We start from the raw sequence: 19,797 nt of genomic DNA, 5'->3' as shown, positions 1-19,797 counted from the left end.
AAGGTAGCGGTTCTTCATGGACACGAACTTCCCGTTGGAGCTGCGGAGGCCGCAGGAGGGAGCGCTTTCCCCTCCGAAGCTCCCGGTCTTACCCGCTCCCGCACCCGCACCCGCACCCCGCGACTCCCCTTTCTGGGTCCGCACGGGCGAGTAAACCTGGACTGGGACGATTCAGCGTATGACTCCGCGTTCCCAGACAGAAGATAAGAACGTGAAACTTCGGGTTGGTTGTGTGTCTTCCTGGCGCCTCAGCACCGCCACCAGCTGCTGTTACTGTCACCAGCCCCTCAGGATGACTAGCCACTCTGGATTTCAGCAGGGTAAACAAATTGAAGGAGATGGCAGGTCCTGTTTAACTATCCATCTCCTGAGGAGTCTCCCCTTTAACATTTCTGAAATATATAAAACAGGCACGGGTTTTTTTTTGCATGTATTCCTGGGAATGCTTGTGAAACTAGTACCTTCCCAACCAAGGACTTTGATAACCTGTTGTCCAACCCCAGCTGCCCCAGCTGCAGCAGGACAGCAGCAGCACAGCCTGGATGCACAGCAGCTTGTAACAACGTGGTTTCTGACGTTCTGGCTCTTCTTTTCCTTTTTTTTTTGCAGTTCCTCTCTGCTGCTCTGCTGCCACACGACTGCATTGCAGGAGGCACTGGAAACAGCCTGCCACCTCCTCCTCCTCCTCTGCAACCTCTCAGCCCTCAGCTCCTGCCATTGCCATTTCCACTGACAGCTGTTGCCATGACAGCTTTATGCACCCATTGAGACAGGCACTTCAAGTCACGACTTACTGGTTTTTAACTACATCGGGGGTAAAGGGAGCCTTCTGCTGACCAGTGTCTGCAGCTGGGCAAAGGTTTCTGGAAAAGTGTGCAGCTATGGAACCATTCGGCCCATTCAGCCCATTTCAATAGTGACATTTAATTATGGCACAGAAACACTGAACCTCAATCATTTATAAAACTGTACTGCATCTATTTCTTAGTTGTCTGTATCACAGTATGAAATGAAACACACAGAGTTGTTAAAGGAATACCCAATTTTCAAAGCAGTATCAGCTCTGGTCTTTCATCCACTGGTCAGTCACACACTGTTGCAAAGCAAAGCCTACTGACCTTTTAAGTTTCAATGTCTTCTTCTTAGCCAATCAAATATTCCCTGAAATATTGATTCTTTTCTTTTCTTTTTCCTCTTTTCTTTTCTTTCTTTTCTTTTTTTTTTTTTTTTCTGTTATTTTCTGTTCTGTTATTTTCTGTTTGTTTGTTTTATTTTCATTGGAAAAGTAATTCTTTGACATGACTGATAACAGACGTTGCAGAGTCAATTAACCCGCACCCCATCAGAAGAAAATAAAATGGAAAACTCTTATTCCACAGAGACATGAACTGAAGGTAGCAGGACTGGTTATATGGGACACTTTACAGTTGTCCAGAAATTGAGGATAAATTAAAACTTCCAAGTTATTGCCAGGCATACTCAGCTTTACTAGTAAGTGGGGTGATGAAGCAATTTTTTTTAAGAACAGGATTTTTATGGGCAGAATTAGGGCTGGGGTTGGGGGGTGGAAGGGATCATGTTTTGTAGCTATTTACTAGCTTCCAGATGTCCTAGATGGTGATGAAGAATGGTGGATATAGTAAGAGTGGTGGGAACAGTTTGTCAACACGTATTGCTACACAGCATGCACAGGAGTTAATGAAATAAATTATACACCACATTTTCTTTTCAAACAAGCTTTAAATTGTCCATATGTAACAGAATCATGTGTTACAGACAAGAAATTCTTGCTGCTAAAACACAGGACAAGTGTTTTTCCCTGTAAATCTTTCCAAATTACAGACTTAGGAAAAAAAGTATTTCAAGAAATTAGAAGAATTTAAAAAACAAAATTATGCTAAGAACCAGAACAGACTGGTGAAATTCATGAACAAGTAATCAGAAGAATGTTAGTACACAGGTACTCACAAAAAAACACACCAGAGTGGACATAAAGGCTTTAAAGACACAGATACTGTGCAGGCTAATTCAGTATCAAAAAGCAGAATGCATAGGCTTTGTTATAAACTCTGTGATTCATGCATTTGTGTGTGCAGATAAAATACACTTAAAGCCATGTATTTAAATGCTGTCACGAAGACACCTCAACTCCTCCCCAGAAACATCAATTGACTTCAGGGAAGAATTAAACCCAGTTTTGTTTATTTTTACAGACTGGCCTAATCCAAACTCATAAATTCTAGAAGGGAACAAAGCAAAAGGAAGAAACTCGGAATTTTATCTGAGCACCTCAGAGACACTGGGACAAAGATCCAAGCCCATTTTTTTGGTAATCACTGTCACTAGAATGTAATGGCAGCAGCACTAGCCCAGGGGGTTCTCAGCTGTGTTTCAGAAAGTGGCTCCAAGAGGAATGATCCAAGCGTTTAGTGGGGAAAAACAGAAGTTAACCCTGTAGTACATACATACATACACATACACATAGATGGCTCTTTTCAGAACAAAATAAGAGAGCACTACTGAGTATGTGGCAATATGGAGTGTGCATTAAGATATACAAGTAAGATCTGCTTGGGGCACCTTCAGTCAGAGGGATAAGTCTTCTTAAAATATTATAATAATTATAATAATAATTATAATAATAATACTTCTTTATACTTGCCACTTGTTAGCAATTGTTTACATCGTAGAAAAATAGATAGTATTCTGTAACAAGAAATATAGTTACTTTGTTAAAATGGGCTATTTTAAACCAGCTACTACTCTTTCATATAAAGAATTTCTAAACAGCAAAACAAAAATAGGTAATACTGAGTGCAAAACAGCCAGTGGTATACTTTGCATTGGTTTGAATCACTAGTTGCCAGCTACTATAATTACAAGTTCTGTACACTGTATTACAAAAGTCTTTCATCTTTCAGAAGCTTTGGGGTTTTTGCTTTTCTTCTCTCTAGGTGGCAAGTAAGTAATTAATCCGAGTAAATTCAAACTCTGGAAGTCAGAAATAATTTCACAATCAGTCTTTGCTACCTTTCTCTCGCATTCCTTCCCCCACGTAGTGCAGCAGCACTTTCTACTTATGGCCAAAAAATCCCTTAAGTTAAACAAAATTTAGACTGTAGATACTGAGAAGTTTAGCTTATAAATTCACATTCTTTTTAAAAAAATCATGTCACTAATCTCCCACATGTACATTTACACCAAAGAGAAAGCTCAAAAGCCTGGCTTCATGCATTTCATCATCCCCACTGAAGACTGAAGTAGGGTTCAGATAAAAACCCTTTGCTAATAGTAGGTATTAAGTCTTAATGCTACAAAGCCAGATGGTTCCAATGTAGAAGTCAGATTTTTCTGTGGTTTCTGCAACAGTTTCAGATATGAATAGCTAATTCCTAGTGGCAGTGGTAAAGGCATTATCAGTACACCATGAACACCACAAATGGAGGCAATTTCCAAGCATCAAAGAACAAAATAACAATAAAAAGAACAACAACAACAAAAAATCTGTGAAACATTCTTAGTAGAGTTGAAATCTCTCTATTGTCCTCTTTGTTCATCTCACACCTTTTCAACTTTGGTGGGGTCATATGTATCTGAAAAAAAACCAAAAAACACAAAAAACCAAGAAAACACTATTAATAATGTATTGTGAAATCTATTCAACATTAATAGCTGCACAAATAAGACATATTTTCCCTAGTATTTATTTTAAAAGGAAGCTAATAGTGGACTTACACTTTTAAAGATATATACCACAGTCCTAACCCAAATTCTGTACTTGCACCTGTGTAACTGGGGAGCAACTTGGATCAAATGCATGGAGATCGAATTTGGGAAGCCTTGAGTAGGTAGAAAAAAACACACTGACTGCTAAGTGATTACTTCTAGTTTTCAGATGCTTTGACAGGGAAAGAAAAACATAACGTTTGCCCTCCTTGTACTGAACACTAAGGACAAGTGAATGCTTTAAGCATCCTAGCAGTGTTTAAGGCTGTCTGAAGAAGTGACGCTGCTGTCCACTCATCAGGATTTGACTCCACTTTTCATTTGACTCCAAATCTTTGGTTTCAGATTAATTCAACAGAATACAGGAAAGCACAATTGTGTTGCATCACTATGGTTAGACCGTCTCGCTTCAGTCTGCAAAACTGCACCTCACATTGTCAGCATTCACCAAAGCACTGGACTGGCTTACTAACATTGGTCTGTATTTTCAGTCCACCTCTTGTCACTTCACATGACAGACCACACTTTGTGTTTTTGTTTGTTTGGGGGTTTTCTGAAGCCCCAAGGACACTCTTGTATCAGATTTTTTTACTGGATTTATCCCAATGTTGGCCATGAAGTCAGCAGGTACAAGCCTTTTCCTTCACCACTGTGACTCTGGGATAGGATTGCAACAGAAGGGCTTTTTGCCTTGTGAGGTCTGCCTGCCTTGTGCCATCATGCACACATCTGACTTACCCTAGGGTGCTTTGGATGCATGGTCACAGCGTGGAGGAACCAGGGCTACCTATGGAGGAGTCTGTAGACACACAGTGGCCTGGAAAAACTGGCACTGCATCCTGTTCTAGCCTGTGCTTCTTGCTGCTCTTATGCAACCTGGGTACCTGTACTAGCCTGAAATGTCCCTCCAGCAGGCTGTGCTCCCACAGCACTTGTGTTTAAACAGTTGAGCACGAAAATAGTTGCACACATAAATATCACACTTTGGAGTAAAACGTTCACCCTCAGGACTACCATGCTGATGTGAATGAATGTCTTCATTCAAACAAGCACGATAATCCTTAAAGCAAAATTTTTATTCCTGTGTAAAAGTGTCCATCTGCAGCATCCAGATGCATAGCAAGGGGAGACTAGCTAAGAGAGAACTTCTGAATTTGGCCCAAGTGGGTGGATTCCTGGTGCAGGATCCTTGATCAGTTCTCTTGCCTACTCTCCTTAAATTGTTAGGCCAGCCAAGAAAAGAGTCTGTGCCAGCAACACGTATGTTTTCAGAGCTGCTTATCACTGTTCAGCATCTTCTGGCAATGCCAAACTTCAAGAACAGACACCACATGAATGCAAAAAAATCAAGAAGGAAAAAGCTTTTGAGGGCTAGTGCACTCCAGGATAACACTGCATCTTTCTAAGCTTAATGCATGGATGGTGTGGGAAGATGTCTCTGAAGCAGTAACATTTTTTCCATTGTAAATATTTTGACATCTAAACTGCTAGAACGCTCAAAAATTCTGAACTGTTCTGTGTGAGGTTGACATAAGAATAAAAATGGATTCACATTTCAGAAGCCTGATTTTCCTAAGGCCAGACACATTCACACCAATATCGCTCCCCACAAAACTGCAAGTACTCACTGTTTTGGTGAGTAGTGAGGGGGAGAAAATGAGGCCACAATACATGGAACCTCTGTGTGACTCAGTTTATTCCTTGAAAGATTACCTACATCCTCAGCACCTAAAGCAAGGGAACAAAAGGGCTGGAGTGCCAGGCTGTGTCACATTTCTTAGGGGGACAGACACTGGAGTTCTAGCACTGATCCGGAAATATTTATTCAACGTTTGGTTAAGCTAATTTGAAATGCAGAAAAAAAGCCAGATCTGCAGCCTCATGGAAGCAATCTTCAAACAGCAAAGAAGAGACATCCAATGCATCTGTGAACTTTTAGAGATGTTCTTCTAATGGCAGTATTTACACAGTAAGATGAGCTTCTTGCACTGAGTTACAGCAGAGCTTTTATTTTGAGATGACTGTTCATCTGCCAAGCTGCACTATACATATGAAAGTCTGCTTCTGCCAAGGGCTCTAGCTTCTGCAACAGGCCCAGTCTGCAATTATAAGACTAACATCACCCTACCTCATTACAAATAGAATGGCTTTTAGCAATATTTCCTATTTAAAAGCAACAAAGCAATGATTTTCCAGGATTAATTCTAATTTTGGCTTTCAGTGGTATCAGTAAGCTAGTCTGGAAGTTGGAGTGAGGCTTAACAGATGAATACACAACATCAGACCCTTCTACAAATATGAATCTTCAGTCCTGCCCTGTTAAAGAAAGGTGAAGATCTTATGGCCATCAACAAATCAGGATCCCTTTGGATGGGAAAAGGCCAGTGGAGGAGACTCCTTTCTGCCCCATGTGAGTGCATGTAACCCTGCAGCACTGGATGTGTGCAGATGGAAGGGACATTCGTGGTATCCAGATATGGGGAGGGCTGTTACATCTGGGAGGGAACTGCTGGAATGGGAAGACACTGAGGAACAGAAGTCTGGCATTGTCAGTGAGAGGGATACATTTAGACCTAATTTACTGCAGAATAACTCTCCAATAAAACACACACAATCTGTTTTGATACATCCCTGAAGTCATGTCACCACAACAGTTATCATCTTCACTCCAGCAGAAACTCCAAGGGAGGAAAGCATACGAAATGCATGTGGGACATACTAGACCTGATGGGTACAAGGCAGCTGAATTAGCTTGTTTAGAAAATCCAGTCTAGAGCAATTCAGTTCAGAGGAAAGAAAAAAAGCTGTGAAATACATAGAAAGACATGAAGGGAAAGGCTGCAAGACTGCAGGAGTCAATGCTTAGAACTCATATAAATATTAGTTTTCAGATGGAAATATATAAGTCCACTTTAAATTATACTCCATTTCAGTCCCTCTGTGCTGGAAAACTGAACAGATATCAATGAGGTTTAATGAATAACCCGGGCAGGTTTCAAGGTAGAATGTCACCTGTTACAGGGAGAATGGAAAAAGGAAGGAGATTGATATTATTTTAAAAACTTTCACACTGTGCATTTGCTCAGTCCAATTAATTTAATGGACTAGACAGGCAGCCTGAGAGGTTTATCCCTCTACATAAATCTACAGCAACAAATGATTTTCAGTTATTCAACAAAATGCTATAGGAAAACTGTTTTGGAAAGAGAACAGCTCATGTTACTTTGAGGATGCATATGGACAACACAAGTTTAAATGCTTTTGAGAGATGATGAATAATAAAAAAGAAAAAAAAAAGAAAAAAAAAAAAAGAAGGAAAAAAAAAAAGGTGTTCACTGAAAAAGTCCACTTTCCATTTGACCTAGGGATAACATATGATCTGGAAAATATTCATGAGAGAATTTTCCAGACCCCTTAATGCAGCCATTTCCCAGAGACTTCACAAAAGAACATCAGATACTTTTTTTTTTAGTTTCTTCTGAACTCTGATATAGCATGTGTCTGCTTATGTATTAGAGAGGGAAAAAAATGGGTATTCAAGGAGAGGCTATGATTATATCACCACATGTTCCCAAAAATTGGCACTAGAGTGGCTGTCTTTGAACTCTGCTGTTTGAAGCTGGCCATTCCCCGAAACAATTAGACAGAGATAAGACCTCAGGGAGCACTCCAGTCTCTGTGAAAGTTTCAGTATCACAAGTGAGTTTTACAGTAACTTTTCGTAAAATGGGAGCAGAGAACGCTCATGTTATCTATTCCACAAGGGATACACAGGGGGTGGCAACCAGATGGGGGTAGCACCACCTACAGCCTGTTACTATTTGAGCAGTATTATGTGGGCATGAGCAAACCAACCATGCCCTTACATAAGAAAACAGTACCCACTTAGATCTCCAATAATAGATAATGTCTTACCTAAAGAAAAGTCTCTGTCAGTCTTCTTCTTGTCTATTCCACCTAAATATCCATTTTCACTGAGAGAGATAACACGCTTGGAAACAGCCCCTGAGCTTGCCAGTTTGCTTCCTCTGTCCTCTTGTACCCTCGACAGCTTCTCCTCATCCACCTCCTCTCCCGAGTCTGCGCTCTTAATGCTCAGACGTCGCATCCGGGACACGGAGTCGACTTCTTTCATCCGCAGTAAGCGATCCATGGCAGTCCGGCTTGGTGGAGAAGTCAGCTTGCCTTGGAGTGTCTCTATCACTTTTGATGTGCTTCTCACTCTCTTTTCTGAGTGCTGGTACACAGCTGACTTGCAAGCCAAATTTTGGTCCTCACCTTGGCTGGGACTCACAAGTTGTTCCAGAACTTGCTCAGTTACTGGTGTTTTAGCGCTGCCTTCCTGGTGAGCAGTCTGGCGTTCATCAGGGTGTAAAGATCGGCCTCCCACTCTGACAAAGAGAGCACTCTCTGTCCAGCCACACTTTCGTCTGCCTTCATAGGAACCATTCTTCTTTCCTTCTTTGTCACTTACTGTGCTCCCCACTGATGACTCAGAGTCCTGCACACCATTTGCAGGGCAAATGCCTGAGTGGGGCCCAACGTGGTCATCATGAAGGAGAGACTCCACTGCTATATCTATACCTAAAATTCTTGCAGCTCTTGCCTGCAATGACTCATTCACAGGGATTTCCACTGCATTTGCATTTGAAGAGTGATCAGAATTGTTAGCACCAGGTCCTGGGGCTACATCAAGTCCCACTGACCTCAAATCCGGCTCAGAGCGCCCTTGGTTCCTCTTTGTTAGTGACAAGCGTATTATTGAGGGTCTCTCTACCATGATATCATTTGTGGGAGTTGCACCTTTGCTCCGTTTAACAAAGTCTAGGTAATTTTGGTCTTTGCTCATCTCCTGCAAGACAGGGTTATTGAAAGGATTACTGTGACATGAGCTGCTTGGGCTACTGGAGAAAACTCTCCTGACAGGGCCCACACGCACTGGCTGCTTGCTGGTTCTGCTCTTGGCTTCCCCCGTGCTTATTTCTGTTATCACACTTCTATCTACTGGCCCGACTCCTCCACTGCTCCCTCCTGGCTTTGAGGGGCCTTGCAAACCAACATAACCCATCTCACCACCATGCTGCATCTCCTCGCTCCAACTTTCAGACTTACTTTTAACTCTTCCTGACTTAAATACAGGCACCTCTGGCACAACCGCTTCTGATTTCCCACTGCGCTTTGGCTCCTGGTTCAACCTCTCATTCCTGGACGCCCTCCTTTGTGCAAGGGCACCTGTCTGTAGAGGAGCCTCAGCACCTTCCAAATCATCTTCACTTCTTGTGCTCTCTTCCTGGCCTTGCAGCTCCTTGTTAAAACTTTCTAGCTCACTTATTGCATCCCAGGGACGGCGACTTACAGGCTTCAACAGGAACTGCCCAAACAGCTCTTTACTGTTGCAGGGACCACCTGCTTCTCCCTTAATTACATCTCCTCTGGAAAGATGGCCATTTTCCCTCCCCTGGGCAGGCACAGTCTGACTTCGATGGACTTTTGGGGAGGGGGCCTGAAGGACTGAGGTGGCAGTCCTGGAAAATGCACTGTTGCTAGACTGGCTGAGGTACATCTGACCCTTCATGCCATAAGTATTCTGTTTGCAGCTTCTCTCATCAGAAGGCAACCCTGCCTGTTTTGACCCTATTGTGGATGCTGTACATCCTGGGAGCTTTGGAGACAGCAGTTTGTTACTATTGGGCTGCCCAGGCTTTGTACCATGGAAAAATTGTGGGCTTTTAGGTTCTTCAGCAAAACTGGTTTGTGTCTGCTGGTCTTTGTACTGATCACCTGGCCAGGAGCCAGAGTATTTGAGCTCTCTGTGTTTTGTAGGCTGAATAAATCTGAGGTCATTCATTTGTTTGAACTCTTCTGGTTGCCACAACTCTTGTTTTTGTAACTCATTTTTATTGGTCATGCTTCCTGTAAGCGCTTGTAACTCCAAGTCTGTTGAAGACATACTTAGGAGACTTTGTTCTTGCAAAGCCCCATTGTTATCAGACTCATTCTTATCAAGGCTCTGGGTTATGTTGTTGTTCCTATCTGTATCTGGCAGATTGGATTCTGATTTAACTGGGACAGAGACCAAACAAAATATAGTTTCATTCATTTTTTTCTTTGAACTCTTTTTGCTCTGCATCCCAGTTCCAGGTTCAAACTTTTTCACTTTTGTAACAGTCTCACAGGTGCTGTCCATATGTGAATTTCTTACAAAAAGTTTGCCTTTTGTGTACTCTGTGCTGGCTTTATTATGGAGGCTGTGATTAGCTGTGCTACAACTATCTCTTTGGTCTGGCAAGGCACAATTTTCTTGATCTCGGGTGGATGGTGCCAACCATCTCTTGCTATGGGTGGAGTTGTCAGAAGTTCTTTCTCCCTTTGCAGAACTGGACAACTTTGATGCATCCAAGAAGGCACTGTTGTACTGTACTTCAAGATCTCTCTCTTGCAAAGCACCAGAACTGGGACTAGATGCATTTTCAGTGTATTTACTGCTGTCCTGCAGACCTTCCAGGGGTGCAATCTTAATATGTCGTATCCGCGGATCATCAAAGGGAATATACTGAACAGAACGCAGGTAGTCAGCGGGGTGCCTTGTGTGGCTTTGCTTCCCGGGAGGAAGCTGGTTGTCTCTGCAAGGGCCAGCCCCTGCTTCAGAAGTATTTGCAGCTGGTTGTTTGCAGGGGACTACTCGCTCCACAGGACCCTGGTGGTCACTGCTGGCACAGGCGTTGTTCTTAGGCACTTCGTTGAGGGGGTGTGGGGGCACATTTTGGTGAGGCGGGGATTTGTAAGATGGAGGAGGTACATAGACAGGGGGCTCTAAACCAGAGTCTTGAATGCAAACATCTTGCCTTGGCTCATTAACTTTGGCTAAGTATGGGATGGGTTCATCTTTCTGGTAGTGGTCCTGGAAACCCACAGTTTCTGCAGGTGCCCTTGTCTGCCGCTGCAATTCATAGGACAGAGGCTTGAGGGGTCTCCCATACTTGGGTTTCACAAGGGGAAGGAAATGGCCTCCCATTTCATGGTGCTTGGCCGGTTCCACACTCAGTCTGTTTGGGGGATAGGAGGGGGTTTTAGTTATGCTGAGTGAGTTGTTGCTGTTGGTCAGGGCAGGTATTTCCACACACCTCATACTCTCTGGTGAAAGGACCCTTGGCAAGGACTGTGATTTCCCCTTGTTGTGGGTGCTCAATACGTTGTCTCCCAGGCTCAGTGAATACAGCTCATGAAGCACTTTCTCCCTGTCACCCTCCGACATTTGCCTTCCTACCTGCTTTGGCTGATTCCAGCTTTCTATTCCCAGACTTTGCCATTTGCAGTCACCGGGCACTTCGCAGCTCTCCTGCAAGCCACTTATTCTGACATACCCTGTGCCTGTCCCCACCTGCAGCTGACTCTCCTTGGGGTGCCGGGGTGCCCCTTGGGCTGCAGCCAGGCCTTTCATTTCCATGCAGCCTTTCTGGGAATAGCCCAGCAGCACACTGAAGTCCTGCCCTCGTCTTCGCCAGTAGGCAAGATCCTTATCAGTCCTGGGCTGAGGAGACCATGCTAATCGAGGTCTGTCATAAACCCTGAAAAAGAAATGCAGTGTCACAGGTAGTTTGCACAGATTTCCCTTTCTTCCCCTTATGGATAAGGCCATTAGGAGGTCAAATGTTGAGTTATGCCAATGGGATTTGTGTAATCTATACAGAACCAGACTACTTTATGATTTTAATGAGAGGATTTAGAAGTCAGTCAATTAACATGAGTAAAGGAAAGGACCGATGCCTCTGCTGTCATGTTGTTAGCTGGGCAAAGCTGTTAGAAAGAGAAATAAATGCACACAGGTGTGTGATGGGCAAACACGCACAGCCCTCCTTGATAAACAGCAGAAAGTCAGAAATTACTGTGTTGAACTTATTTCTGCACTCTGCTATATCTAAGTCTACAGATGTCAAGGGGACTACTGGGATACACAAGTTTAACAGGAATCCAAAGCTAAAAAGCAGAGATAGGAAGAACCAATAGGGGCTATTTCATAAGGCGTATACTGTGAGAAGCATGATTTGCATCCTAGTTTAAGAAATTAAACATGTTTTTTCCAGTGTTGATTCTTGTTCATCTTTCAAAGGCAACAAATTTCTTCGGATTAAATGATACATGCTACAACAATGGTAATGTATCAGCACAGTTCTGAAGGAGATGGAACCAGTATTTGAAATCTACGATACCTCAAAAGAAATATAACACTGTTAAATCAAAGAGGGATTAACTCCAGCAATCTATTACTGAAATATGAAATGCACTAGGCATTTTACTGTGGATTAGAAATTCAGAACACAGATTTACATGAACAGAATAGGTTCTTTGTGTGTTCTAGACAGACTGTAAACTATTTAATATATTACTGCTGAACAAAATTGGTACCATTCTATAACAATAATTAATCTTCTACTTGAACCGTGTTCTGCTATTCTTGTACCTAAGGTGTCCAACAATGTGACTGCCTTTACACGAGGTAGCTGCCACCAGCATAAGACTGGAAAGAAAAATCAAAATTGACAGAAATAGGACAAGTATGTAGATAGAACCCAAGAATTTAGTTCTCTTCCTTCCACCCCAAGGTATATAAACAGTCTCATCTGGCTCTTTTTCACCAAAAACAATAACCTATTTGAATAGTAGTTTGTAAAAACAATAATAGAATTTAAAATTTGGAATGAAAACTAAGCAATCCAGATCCACAGCAATTTTCTTGTATGTATGTTAACTTCATCCTGTAACTACAAAAGTTTGAAAAATAAACTGGGATAAGGACCATCTTGTTCACATTAACTCAACTAGATTAAGGCTTAAAATCTGAACAAACTGTTCTGCCTCTGAAGCACAAAGTGCAGTTCAGTTGCTGAACCCCAGGAAGTAACAGACAACTTCACTAATCAATGAGACATAACAGGACACCTGATATTGGAAAGTTGATTGCAGCAGTGATGAACATTTCCATGCCTCTCTGCATGTGGAAAAATGCAGATGAACAAATGCTGCCTTCTTCTGAGATGATCAAAGCTACCTTTTCATCTCATCCCCATGCTACTGTGGCACCATTTCTACCTGCATTTACGAAATAAGGTGCGAAACGAGGTCTAACAACAGTGAGGAGGGAATGGACAGATTGCTCTTTCAGTTTGATTATAGCCATCATCATAAAGGGGTCTACAAAAATTGCAGGAAGTAGAGTCATAGATTCCAAGATTAGCAGAGACCGTTATGATTATTTAGTTTGACATCTTGCTCAGTGCAGGCCCTCAGACTTCCCTGAAATGATTTCTGCTCTAGTGGTAACAAGTCTTTTAGAAAAGCATCTAAAAATCTTGATCTTTAAATTTCCAGAGATGCCGTTGCAAAGCTTAATTCACCATTAACAACAAAACCAACCAACCAACAAAAAACCCCCCAAAAAAACCCCAACAAATCAAAGTAAACACAAATTCTTATCAACTCAACTATAAAAACATTGAGGGAAGGAGGTATGGTAGACAATAATACTGAGATTTGCAACAATTGCAGTAACAGCACAGGAATGGAATAGGCTTGCTGTTTAAAGGATTTAATAGGAAATCAGGAATCGGGAAGGAAGCATTACTTGACCCTTTCCTAGGAAACCACTAAATCAGGAATTTTTGTTAGTTCGCTCTTTCAAAAAACAAACAAAACCCAAGCTCAGGCATTCATTAAAGTAAATAGCCCTAAGTTAGGACAGCTTCAGTTATACAGAGAGGATGCTCCTGCATTTCTTAAAAGCTGTTTAAAAGATTAAGCTTATTTTTAAAGATTAAAAGATTAATAACTAGGCTGCAGTAATACATGATACAAATCACTGTGACCTGTCATCATTGCAATGCGAGTGTAAAAAGGCAGTTAAAAGAAGGTATTTGGAGGATTTTAAACCTGATCTTTTCTACGATCTCTTCACAAGGTGAACAATATCAGTCTCTCCAGCCTCTGGCTCAGGTGCTAGAGCTGGTTGCTCAGTCTGCATTGTGGGCTCTGCAAGCCTCTGGAGAGGATGGCACTGCAATTTACAGTGGCAAGAGGATGCTCCACCATCTCCCCAAGGACCCTCCAGCTTAGCTCCAGCCTTAAGACTCCTCTGCTGCCAAGGATGGAGAGGAGCTCCTGCACACCTGCACACAGCAGACATGGCAGGCAGCAGAGAGTGGGGAGCCCGGCACAGCCACGTTGCCTGTGGTCACAAAGGCTCCAGAATGCCTCCTCCCAGGATATATGACAGCTTTGGGTCTTGCAGTCAATGAAGCAGTGGGAAGGAGTATCCAAGAGCCACCCCGCAAGTTCAAAATGCTTCACTACAGCCTTAGCAATGCCACATCTCTGCATGGTGAATATCAGCCAGCCTGCAGTCTTTGCATCCATGATGTATTATTCTTGAAGAGATCACACAGGCCCTTTCAGCAGAACTTAGTCTCTGACCACTAAGCAATTTCTGTCTCACTCCATGATGCACCCGTACTGACACACAAAGAAATGCAGAGTCAGACACAGCAGCTTGCAAGTGCTTCCCAGCTGGGAGAGATACCAAGGATGGAACTGTCTGTCCCATGGGACCAGCTGGGAAGATTTAAGCGCCAGAGACAGAGAGGTCCCATGGGACCAAGGAGGTAGATTTAAACATAATGAACTCCTTCCTAACAGGCCTGATTCTAATGAATATCACATTAGCTGTCATAAAGAGCTTTGAACTGCTTTTATATTAAATTAATCTAATGAAAACTGTTAAAAAACTCCAAACTAATGCTATCTTTCTATGAATTTTAGGCCACTGCAAGAAATGAGGCTGTCAGTCCACCTTGCAGCGGCTGCAGGCCTGCATTTCACCAAGGTGCTCATAAAGAGGCCAGAAGTGAAGGACTGTGGCACAGACTTCAAAGTCAAAGCCTACAGGAGGTACTGTTAAGAAATTTTCCAGATTTGGCAGCAAAGGCAGAAAATTTTCAGAGGCCTGTTCTGGACACTGGCAGCTTCTGTTCTATTTTGAGAGCCTATCCTCTCAAGCCCAGCACTGGGCCCAGTATACCTATTTTTTTCCAGCAGGTGATCTAATTAGCTATGTTATCAATTCATCTCTACATTTGCTAGCTACCAACACAGTTCCTTCCACACAAACAGGTAAGCATAGTGCCTCTTCTCTCCACTCAGAGGAGAAGCAGAAAGGTTCTGTGAACCCTCTCATCTCTACCCTTAGGGTCAGCTTTCCCACTTTGTTTGCCTCGTCTCTGCTTCCAGACCTTTACTGTGCGGCCTATTAACGCTCAGTAAGCAAGGACAGCCAGGACAGCCCTCCCACCATCCGCTCCCCCGCGCTCTGCCTGAAGAACAACGAGATTGAGCAAAACGTCACTTCCCTGCTCTGCTGGGCCCTCAGTCCCTCCCTGCAAGCAGCAGCAGTGGGTGGTGAGATGTGCCCACGTGCAGTTGCTGTGAAGACTCTCGCCTCCTCAGCAAGGCCTGATCAGCAGAACAATCCCCATGCGCGGAGGTAACAGCCTCATCCTCTGCCACCATCAAACACCCTGAGCCCTGCAAACCTGTCTGTGGAGGCAGCAGCAAGGTGGGCAACGTGACTCACTTCTGTGGTGTTTGGAGGGTGATCAGCTCTTCTGCATCAGTGGTCTGAGCAAGGGTTTGGTGTGGATAATCTCCTGGCTGAGGAGCCAGAGTGGTGCTCTGACTTGGTGTGCAGCTGGTCAGCTTCTGTGAAGGCAGCTGAGGCACCCACTGCCTCGCCTGGCCCGCTCCTGCCACTCTGCTGCACTGGAAGGGCAGCATCAGGTCGTCCTCTCTTCGGGCCTAAATGGCGCCAAAGTCCATGGTGTGAAGTTCTGTCCCAGCCTGAGAACTGGGAACCTATTTCCTGCGGCGGTCAGGAAATCAGACAGCAAGCTCGACGTTCAGCGTGGCCTGCCCTCCACAGGCCAAAACACCCCAACGTGGGCCCTGGCAAAACCCGTCTTCTCTCTGAAAGCAGCTCAGGTTTGCACAGCAGCCTCAGGCGCTTCCCCGGGGGAGGGCAGTGGTTCTGGAGGGGACTGTCACCCTGCTGCCACCCAGCAGCCGAAACGCAGGTGCTCCAGCACTGGAGGTGCAGAGCTTTCCTGGCTCTGGCCCAGACAGCGAGCTCCTCCCTTCCTGTGCCAGCAGGACAGCAGCCATGCTGCATCCTGCACCAGGGGTAATGGGCACGCCCTGGGATGGCAAGGAAGGGATGCCAAGGTTTTCCCTTGTTCATAGCTGCTAGTGCCTTCTAAGAGTTCCCAGTAGGCTCACTGGGAATCAAGAGTTTGCTGTAAGAAAATATTTCTATTTTTGTAAAAGTGTGACAAAGCCCTTTCCAGGGCCGTGTTTCCTAATTTACGGAATCCACTTCTTAAAAAAAGGTGATGATATTTAACTACACTGCAGACAGACAGGTTTTCCCCCTTGCATTTTGAGACGTTAGAAAGAGACATATAAAATGTCAAAGAGCATTATTTTGTAATTAGCTGACACCAGCACTTGCCAATACCTCTGCCATGTCCAAGCCGTGGGGCAGAGGCAAGAGCCCTGGCAGATGGGCTGGGAGGGGTGGGAAGCAGGGAGGCAGCCCCCTCCCACGCTGCCACGCACCCACGCTGGCTCAGCCTCACAGGCTGTAGGAGCAGCAGGGCTCTGCTCACGTCCAGCCTTGCACAGCCGTATCTTCTTCATACCAGTTTTTCTCCATGTTGTAAACTCAGCTCCAAAGCCAAGCACCACCTTTCCTGACATCCCTGCACCTTGTCTTCTCCTGCTTTGTGGGCTTTTTCAGTATCTTTATTGCTATCCAGTTTACTTCACCCAAAACAAATGATGAAGGATCTTCGTTATTTAAATCTGTGCTCTCCAGAAGAGATGGGTCCACTTGGGGGCCTTCACTGCATATGGGACTTGCTGCTCTGGAGCTGCATTACAGGACCCACATCTCTTCCTGCCTGTGATCCTCACTGGCAGCCAGGAGCTGTTCCTGCTCAAGGTAAACAGGCAACAGGAAGAGGTATGAAGGGAATGAGCAGATGATCCCAGCAGTCAGGGGACACATGCCTTTGCCACTCGGTACTGAAGGTCTTCCTAAGAGGACAAGCTCCCGAGGCAAGAGCGTTTTGCCCTGCTTTCAGTTTCAAGCCTGTTAGGCAGGAGGAAGGGGCTTTTCCTTGTATACCATCGTCACACTTGGGCTGTCTTCCAGTCCTGCTCTAGCGTCTTTCCTTTGTTCATCTACAGCACTCAAATAGCCTCAGAACAATGGCCGAGCGGTGGTGTGTACACACAGCTCTTCCTGCTCAGCCCCAGTGTGCACGTACTCCGTGTTGAGCAAGCCATGGTTGTACCAGCATGTTTTATGGAATGACAACAAGAACTTCCACTGGCTTTGAGCTGTTTTAAAAAGAAACACACAGGCACCTTCTCGTGTTTACTCCACAAGAGCAGCCTTAAAAATCCCCAGAAAGTCCTCCATCCATGTAGGAACACCCACTGGGAGCTTCACATGGCTGAATCTACAGCAAAACCCAGGGCATGTATGTGGCAGAAGAAGTTGCCTTGTTTTTTAAAACTGAAGAAAGAGCTTTTGCCCCCTCCCCCTTTTTGTTGTTTTTTTTTTGCTGCACTTGCACTGAACTTTTCTAAGCCCATCAGAAAAACCTGTCTCATACAGACCATATTAATAAACTAATTTTTCCCACACTCAGTCACTTCCCATCACCCCAACATTCTCAAAGGCCTCACTCTAGCAGAAGGTGAATGGATGTGCCACTGCTTTGTGTGGACTTACAGTCCATAGAAATGGTCTCTAGTATGGGAGCAGGAAAGGATCACAGGAAGATGGTGTCAAGGGTTAGTCATGCTCAGTTATCTGTCAGGACCAAAAGGAAGAAAAAGCAAAGCCATGGCATGATGCTGAAACTTACCCCCCTTCTGAAGTATGAAAAGTGGACAAACCCTGAAGGTCATGGTGGTAACCAGGACCCGCTTGCCTCCCTTGGCTCCCATGGCTGCTTTCAGTGCTGCTTGAGTTGGTTTTCACCAGAGGTTTCTTCTTGCTGTACGCCCCGGCTCTTGCTTCTGCCTCAAACCCATTCAGTGTTCTCTGAGCAGATCTGTTTCCTGCGATTTCATGCCGATATCCATCATATCTGCTCTCATATGAAACAGGGGGATTTTTTGCTAATTTATATCCATGAGAAATCAGGAGGTCCTCGACACTGAACATATTGTGCTGGTTGCACTCACAGTTGTGCCATCAGAAAGCTCTTTCCATCAGGACCCATCCCTGAAAAACAAAACCAAAAACAAACAGAAGGCCACTTTAAACAAGGAAAGATATCTTTGATCTGCTGGTGGGCTGCTGAAGCTAAAAATCTCACCCCCTGGCCTCAGTCTTCCACCCTTATAATAAAATAGATGAAAGCAAAGTGCATGTAGATGCTGATGAATCTTGTGCTGACCTTCCCCAGACAATACACCTCCATGCACTCAGCCAAGCAGCAGATGCTGCACTGCTGCTGACTCAGTCTGCTTCACCAAAGAATTCAAAGTGAATTCACAATTTGAGTCAGTCATTTCCTTAAAAAAACAGTTTTTCTCCAGTGATGGAGAAGTGTTTTAAGCTACTGCAGGAGGAGGGGGCAGATTACCAGGCAATGTGCCTCTCCCTACAGCTCTGCATATTCCAATTAAGAAAAAAATGTTCACATGAACAAGGACAAAATATGCATGAGAACAAAAATGAATTATGCAACCACATGAAAAACCCAGGTACTACCATGCAATACTCCAGCTGAACAGTCCTTTTTGCAAATTACTTTCTTTTTGACCTGCACTGGCCTGCTGGAAATCAGTACACCTCAACTTCAATAAGAGAAAGCCTAGGATTTCAAGCATGCTGTATTTTTACAGCACACTTCCACTGCATACAATGACTGAAAACAACCTGAGATGTCTGTGTCTATTGCATCTTAATGATTTCTAAGGTATGGGACAGTCAAGATTTTTGTCCCCAGTGACAGCCCTCAATTCTGCACTGACTCAAGCAAAGATCCAGCAAACAGAATTAGTTGGCTGGGAATGATCTCTATTGTCTGTACCACTCTCACAGCTTATTATGATAATTACAGAATAGCCATTCTTCCAGAGTTTTAAAACAAGTGGAAGGTAATGATCTATTCTGTAAGTTGTGCACAACAGTGGACTCATTCTGGTATGTTCTTCCTTGCTTGAACTGTGTGAAGAAAAAAAATAAATTTAAAGGTGGATATAGAAGAAGTGAAGGACATAGAAATAGATCTGTTATGTGAAACACTCAAGATTATTTTCTCTGCATTTAACATGCCTGGTGAGTACTAGGTGTCCTAAGTAGCAGCAGGTCTACCTGAGGGATAGGAGGTCAGCAGTGGCAGTTTCTCAAAAGGTGATTGTCTCTGCAAAGATCATGACAATCAAGTGCATTTTATACACTGGTCTCTAATACTCTTCTTGGGCAAGAAGAAAGGGAGAACTCTGTTCATTGGTCTTTACAATAATTTACGTGAGACTGAGCAACTACCAAGATGGCTGCTGCACATTTATTAGTACTAAATCTCTCAGGCTATGTACACACAGAAATTGGGGGTTTGTTTAGAATATAAACCAGTTTCTGTGGTGCAGCTTATTCAGTGCCCCATCCATTTTCTGCTCCACCCTGTCTCCTGGATGCTCTGCAGTCTGCAGAGCTGGTCCAGCCAGCTGCTCTGGGCCAGCCTGGTGTGCAGCTCCAGGCACACAGGGACCCTCCAGCCCCTCTGCCCTACACTGCCCACGACAGCCATGGCACTTTCCCAAGGACACCCTGCAGTGTGGAAAAACATGCACAATTTTTATTGCAGAGCCACAATTTAACTGGTAACCTGGAATGCTGCAGAAGTGGCTTTTCAGCCTGAAAGCCTGCTGAGCATTTAAACTGGTTTGTCTCTAGAGCTTAATGAATCTCTTCCCTTTTCACACTTGTAACACTACACACTCTTT

General features: G+C 44.0%; 1 protein-coding gene across 1 annotated transcript; it reads right to left on the bottom strand.

Annotated features, from left to right (window-relative positions):
* Window positions 1–3,169: 3,169 nt before the first annotated feature.
* On the bottom strand, window positions 3,170–18,007 carry KIAA1462 (KIAA1462 ortholog). Its single transcript, XM_010006973.1, has 3 exons — window positions 17,706–18,007; window positions 7,642–11,294; window positions 3,170–3,593 (listed from the first exon to the last, which is right to left on the bottom strand). The coding sequence occupies exons 1-3, from the start codon at window positions 18,005–18,007 to the stop codon at window positions 3,559–3,561; spliced, it is 3,990 nt and encodes a 1,329-aa protein (XP_010005275.1). The 3' UTR covers window positions 3,170–3,558.
* Window positions 18,008–19,797: the final 1,790 nt, after the last annotated feature.

This window comes from Chaetura pelagica, unplaced genomic scaffold (assembly GCF_000747805.2).
Source record: "Chaetura pelagica isolate M959 unplaced genomic scaffold, ChaPel_1.0 scaffold17, whole genome shotgun sequence".
Taxonomy (NCBI): Eukaryota; Metazoa; Chordata; class Aves; order Apodiformes; family Apodidae; genus Chaetura; species Chaetura pelagica.
The sequence above is the reverse complement of the archived record's forward strand: the minus strand, read 5'-3'. Positions and strand labels throughout refer to the sequence as shown.